Consider the following 6,000-nt stretch of genomic DNA (forward strand, 5'->3'; position numbering starts at 1 on the left):
GTTTCAAAACATATAATGCAGAACTGAAATGCATAAATATGTTGCAATATATATTTATACTAGATCCCTGGTGCATGAAAATTCATGCACTGGATGGGGGAGGGGGGGGTTCCTCAGCCTGGCCTGTCCCCTCTCACAGTCCAGGAGCCCTAAGGGGCAGGAGGCAACCTGGCGATCAGGAGAAGGCGATGCCCCCATCACACCCCTCTTGCTGCCACTGCCAGCAGCGAAAGCCTCAGCCAGCCCTGGTTATCTGCCTTCGGGTGGCCCTGAACAGCTGGGCAGCCACCATCTGAGACTTGTCGGCACCTTGGCCAGCCCTGGGTGGCTGGGGGGCTGAGGAGGCTGGGCGCCACCATCATTTGGCTGTGGGCGCCACCATCTTTGAGAGCATGGCAGTCAATTAGCATATTCCCTCCTTATTGGCTGTGGGTGCAGCCATCTTTGAGGGCGGGGCACTCAATTAGCATATTCCTTCCTTATTGGCTCTAAATGCTGCCATCATTGCAATGGTGTGAGGGTCAGTTAGCATTTTCCCCTCTTTATTCGATAGGATACTGTATATGAGGCCCCTAGAACCATAAGAAATGGGAAAAATTCACAGTTGATAACTCATTCTCAAATTGCTCCCCTTAAAAATCAAATTGACCCTGTGTGGGGCGTGTGCCCCATGTTAGACACCACTTGGCTAAATGTTATTGTAACAAACAACCCCACAGCCACGTGGCTTATTGTAAGAAAGGCTCATGCCACATGCCCGCCCTGGTCTCCTGGGACCAGGATAGAGAAGCAGCCCCCACGTAGGCACCTGCCAGGTGCTGTCAGAGATGGACAGAGAGGGTGGCCAGGCTCAGAGGTTCCGACTTCCTGTGAGAGGTGCCATGCTTCCCTCCACCACATTTCATTGGTCAGTGCACGTCACAGGCTGCAGCAGCTCCAGGGGCTCAGGAGGAGGACCTGACGTACTTGGCCCCCACCATTGAGGCCACCACCTGCTGCAGCATGTTTGGGGACGTGCAGGGTGAAGAGAGGAGTGGGGACGGGTAGGAAGTGACAGCAGGACTCAGGATGGTTTGCTTTCTCCTCACCCAGGTGGAGTTTGTCCCTGAGCTGCCCAAAACCGTCACTGGCAAGATCAAACGGAGTGAACTTCGGGAAAAGGAGTTCGGTCAGATGCAACCGCAGTAAATTCAGCATCCTTCTGAGTGTGACCTTGGGCACACGCCTGGCTGCCGCGGTGCCCCCACATGGCTGGGCGAGGTGGGGGTGCTGAGGGCTGATTGGGAAAGGCCCAGGACTGCCTGCATTCCTGCATTTCTGTTCTTTTAAGTTCACATCAGTGACTACCCTGCCTCCAAGGCTCTTGTTCCTTTGGATTGCCCAGGCTGGTGCTCAAATTGGGGCTGAAGATAATAAAGTGCTGACATCAACATCAAGAGTGATCCTGCGTTGTGCATTCATCATGTACATGAGCCTGTGGTAAATGCGGTCCCTCCTTGCCCTTCCCCCTCCCCTTAGAGAGAGCACAGGGCATGGTTCTCGCTCCTGTTGCCTCCTGCACATACCCCAGTGTTCCCAAGTGGCCCTGCACGTTCAATAGATGTCAAGGACCCAGATTTCCAAAAGTGATGCTCCATGCAGCCCAGGCACTTTCCTCAGCTAGGTCCCAGCCTAGGTCCGGCGTGGGCAAGTGAGTGACCTGTTCTCCAGGCACTGGAGTTCCACAGGACTTTCCCAGCCTTCTCCAGTGGTGCCCAGTCCCTCATTCCTAGGAGGGGTCAGGGGCCTAGGAGTCTTACCCCTCAGCTTTCCCCCATGTGCAACCACCCACGCATTCCTTCCCAGGGATCCAGGGTCTTCCTGCCCTACTCCCAGGGCCCAGAGTCCTCCCTAAAAACTCTCCCTCCACACTCTTTAAGTTCTTTCAACTATCAGAGTCTTTTCCAACCCGTCCCACAACCTGGGCATGGGGTTCTATGAACTGACCTTCACTTCATCCATCCTTGGGATGGGACCCACAGGGGCACAGGCTGGGAGGGGCAGGGGCAGAAGGGGCTCAGCCTGGGGGTGAGGAAGAAGCACATACTGTCTCCTTATTAAGCTGATAGAGTCTCTGCCATGTTTTGATGTTTCCACCTTCACACGTGGTTTCTAGGACTAGTGAGTCAGGGAAGAGTGTGGAGACTCAGACCTACCCTGAAATGCCCTAGACCAGTGAGTTATGTCACTTCCAACTGGGGTTCACAGACCAGAACTGGAATTCAGTGGCCTCATTCTAATTGCAAGAGAGTCTTGGCAGTGAAAGAAACATGTGCACACAGTCTTCAGAGAGTTCTACATCTCTACCATATTCCCATTGTCAAAGGTGAGAAAACCGAGGCACCAAGGGACAAGAAACCTTCTCAATGTCACAGAGCTGGCAACTGGCAACTGACCGAAGCCCAGGCTTCCTGGCCCCTGTGTTCTTGACCCCAACACTGATGTTACAGTCCCACACAGGAGATCCACTGAGATCCAGAGAGGATCCCATGGACTTTTCTTCTTGTCCCCATTCTCTTCTCAAAAGTGAGGAGTGACTGCTTTTTCTGCTTGAATGACAGGGTTCTTTTTGTAGTTTGATACTTTGGATGTTTAACCTATACTAGCCCTGCCTTCTCACTCACTCCTTCCATGAACTAAAAGGCTGTCTGAGTTGAAAGTTTATCATTAATGAATCACTCAGGAAGAACAAGACCCACACTCAGAACCAAGTGTCAGCCACGGCAGGGGTGTTCTAGGTGTTTCCAGCAATCTTTGGTGGTGATTGGAACAGTGGTATTTCTCTCCTGGTTCAATGGAGGTTGGGAGGTAAAATGTCATGGGAAAGTTGGGCCAGAAGAGTAGAGATGCGCTACCCCCCAACAACACCCCAAAATGGCTCTAGTAGAGAATTAACAGTTCTAGCCACTACCTGTGACAATACCACTCACATGTGCATGCCTGGGCCAGGTGCTTCCCAGGCATTACCTCATGCAGTCCTTTCAGAGAGCCCAGGGGACACATCTGAGCAGCAACCCCCACACCTCCCTTTTTCAGACCAGAAGACCACGGTTAGAATAGCAAATGGCCTGCACATGGGCCATCTTATAAATGGCTGAGCCAGAATTTCAGCTCCAGACTTTGGGATTCCAAAGACCCTGCATTTCGCTAGTACAACAACGGTATACTTCAAATCCCAAACTAGTACAAACGACCAACATTGATTATGCCAAGCACTGTGCTATATGCTTCCACAAACTATTCCATCTAATCAGAACCACAACAAAACAACCATACCCTGGCTGGGTGGCTCAGTTGGTTACAGTGTCATCCAGATACGCCAAGGTTGTGGGTTTGATCCCTGGTCTGGGCACATACAAGAAGCACTCAATAAATGCATAAATAAATGGAACAACAAATCTCTCTCTCTCTCTCTCTCTCTCTCTCTCTCTCTCTCTCTTTCTCTTTCTCTCTCTCTCATCAATACAAATACACATAGGAGATTAGGTGTCATTGTTGTCACCCCCATTTTATGAATAAGGAAACCAAAGCTTAGAGAAAGGAGGTCAGTGAAGGTCAAAGAAATGATAAATGGCAGATGTGAGGCTTCAACATAAACCTTTCTGCCTCCAGAGCACTGGCTTTAACTACTGGGCAACACTGCCTTTTGCCTCTCATTTAAATGTGAACATTGGAGGGACAGGGCTGGGAAAGGGGAGCCAGTGAGCCACAGAGAACAGTGAGAGAGCTGCATTTGACCTTGTTTGTTCATTCACGCTGCACGTCATCCCACAAGAATTGGAGGTGACTTCATATGGTTTGTTTTTCTTTTCTCTTTATTGTTGAAAGTATTACAGATGTCCCTCCCTTTCTGCCCATTGACCCCCTCCCCCCCGCTCCCACCTATATGGTTTGTCTTTCTAACGATGTGTCTCCATGCAGGCCTAAGATTGCCCTCTGCCCTATCCTACCTGAGTAGCTTCTTCCTTCTGAATCATCCAATACCTGCCAAGTTTTCTACCCCATGTGTGGCCAGGAGCTATTTGGTTATGTACACACCCCTGGAAACTGCTGACCAGAGAGACCTACACATTCAAACTTCACTTTTCTTTTCTGTGACAATCGGAGACCTGACCCAACTGTCTCCTAGACAATCCCCAGTTCCAGGTAAGACGGAGGCAAATGAGAGGTGAATGGCAGCTTCTCTCTCTCTCTCTCTCTCTCTCTCTCTCTCTCTCTCTCTCTCTCTCTCTCTCTCTCTGTGTGTGTTTGTGTGTGTCTGTTTGGGCCAGTAAGTATATACAGAGTCGGGAACTGAAAATCTGCAAGCCCGACTGTAGGTTGGCTGGCCTTGGGTAAGTGTCCTAACCTCTCTGATACTTCATTTCCTTAACTGAAAGATGAAGGTGGTGATGTTGAGTAGGGGATCCATGGGGATATGCATAGGCTGTGCCTAGCACAGTGGCTGGCACATAGCAGGTGATCAATGTAATGTTAGACAGCTGTGCATGGGGTGGAGGGTGCAGAGGGAGTAAAAAAGACCGACAAGGTGAATATTTGGAAAAAGACTCCACTATGGAGTAGTGGGTTCACATTATATAAAGGGCATGGCTTTCATTTTTTTAAAAATTTTCATACCTAACAGGGGGGTGGGCTTTAGAATTTGCTGGGTGCTACAGGGCACCTCAACATTTATTGAGCCCTTACCCTTATTAGACACAGTGTCTATTGCACTTGGAATGTCACTGGCAAAGAGAGTTTTGTAGATTATCTTTCTAATCCTGTGGGCAGCTGGGTGGTAGGGATTGGTACTGTGCCCTCAAGTTCAGAGACACAAATAGTGGCCAAAATCACTCAGCTGGTAGGCAGTGGAACCAAATCTGGCTGTGTAACTCTAAGGTCCCCTGGGACACACTAAGTCTGTTATCTGATAAAATAAATAGTTTTTAAAGGCTAAAGTCTCATGAAATCAGAGCTTTATTACTGGAACTTAAGGCACTGTGGGCCTGAGCATAGAGTAGTGGGCTGAGCCACCCCTCAAAAGCCAGTGCCAAACTGAACTTAAAGTATTTCAAAACATTATATTATATACTATATATTATATATTATATGTTATATGTTATGTGTTATATGTTACGTATTATATATTATGTATCATGTATTATGTATTAGGCATCATGTATCATGTATCACATGTTACATATTATATGTCATATGTTATATATCATATGTTATATATCATATATTGTATATTGTATATCATATATCACATGTTATATATTATACTAAAGGCCCAGTGCACGAGATTCATTCACTGGGGAGGGGGGTGCGTTCCTCAGCCTTGCCTGTGCCCTCTCACAGTCTGGGACCCCTTGGGGGATGTCTGCCAGGCAGACATCCCTCTCGCAGTCCGGGGCTCTCACAAGTCCAGGAGCCCTCGCTCCTTACTGCCCGCCTGCATTGGAGGCAGGAGAGGCTCCCGCCACCGCTGCTGCACTCGCCAGCCATAAGCCCAGCTTCTGACTGAGCACACTCCCCCTCTGGGAGCGCATTGACCACCAGGGGGAAGTTCAACACAGGAGTTGCCCCCTGGTGGTCAGTGAGCATCATAGCGACTTATTGTTCTGCTGTTCAGTCGATATGCATATTAGGCTTTTATTATATAGGATTAATTGATTTCAGAGATGAAGGGAGAGGGAGAGAGAGATAGAAACATCAATGATAAGAAAAAATCATTGATCAGCTGCCTACTGCACACCCCACACTGGGGAGCAAGCCCACAACCTGGGCATGTGCTCTTACCAGGAATTGAACCTCAACCTCCTGATCAACACTCAACCATTGAGCCATGTCAGTGGGACTCACACGATTGTTCTTTAGAACTATTTTGTAGGATGTGCTGAGATCAGTAATTTTCAATCATTTTTATCCCATGGCACACATAAACTAATTACTATAACTCTGTTGCCGGGGCTGACCAGC

The 6,000-nt window shown here is 48.8% G+C and overlaps 1 protein-coding gene across 1 annotated transcript in view; it reads left to right on the top strand.

The window, feature by feature from the left end:
- LOC307110189 (acyl-coenzyme A synthetase ACSM1, mitochondrial-like) overlaps nt 1–1,239 on the top strand; it is a gene marked incomplete at its 5' end in the record, with an annotated part of 41,505 nt that extends 40,266 nt beyond the window's left edge. Inside the window, one exon of the mRNA XM_079789192.1 lies at nt 1,093–1,239. Coding sequence (XP_079645318.1) covers nt 1,093–1,188 — 96 coding nt within the window. The 3' untranslated portion in view covers nt 1,189–1,239. The remainder of the gene's footprint in view (nt 1–1,092) is intronic.
- Between the last annotated feature and the right edge of the window lie 4,761 nt (nt 1,240–6,000).

This window comes from Cnephaeus nilssonii, assembly GCF_951640355.1.
Source record: "Cnephaeus nilssonii genome assembly, chromosome: 2".
NCBI lineage: Eukaryota > Metazoa > Chordata > Mammalia > Chiroptera > Vespertilionidae > Cnephaeus > Cnephaeus nilssonii.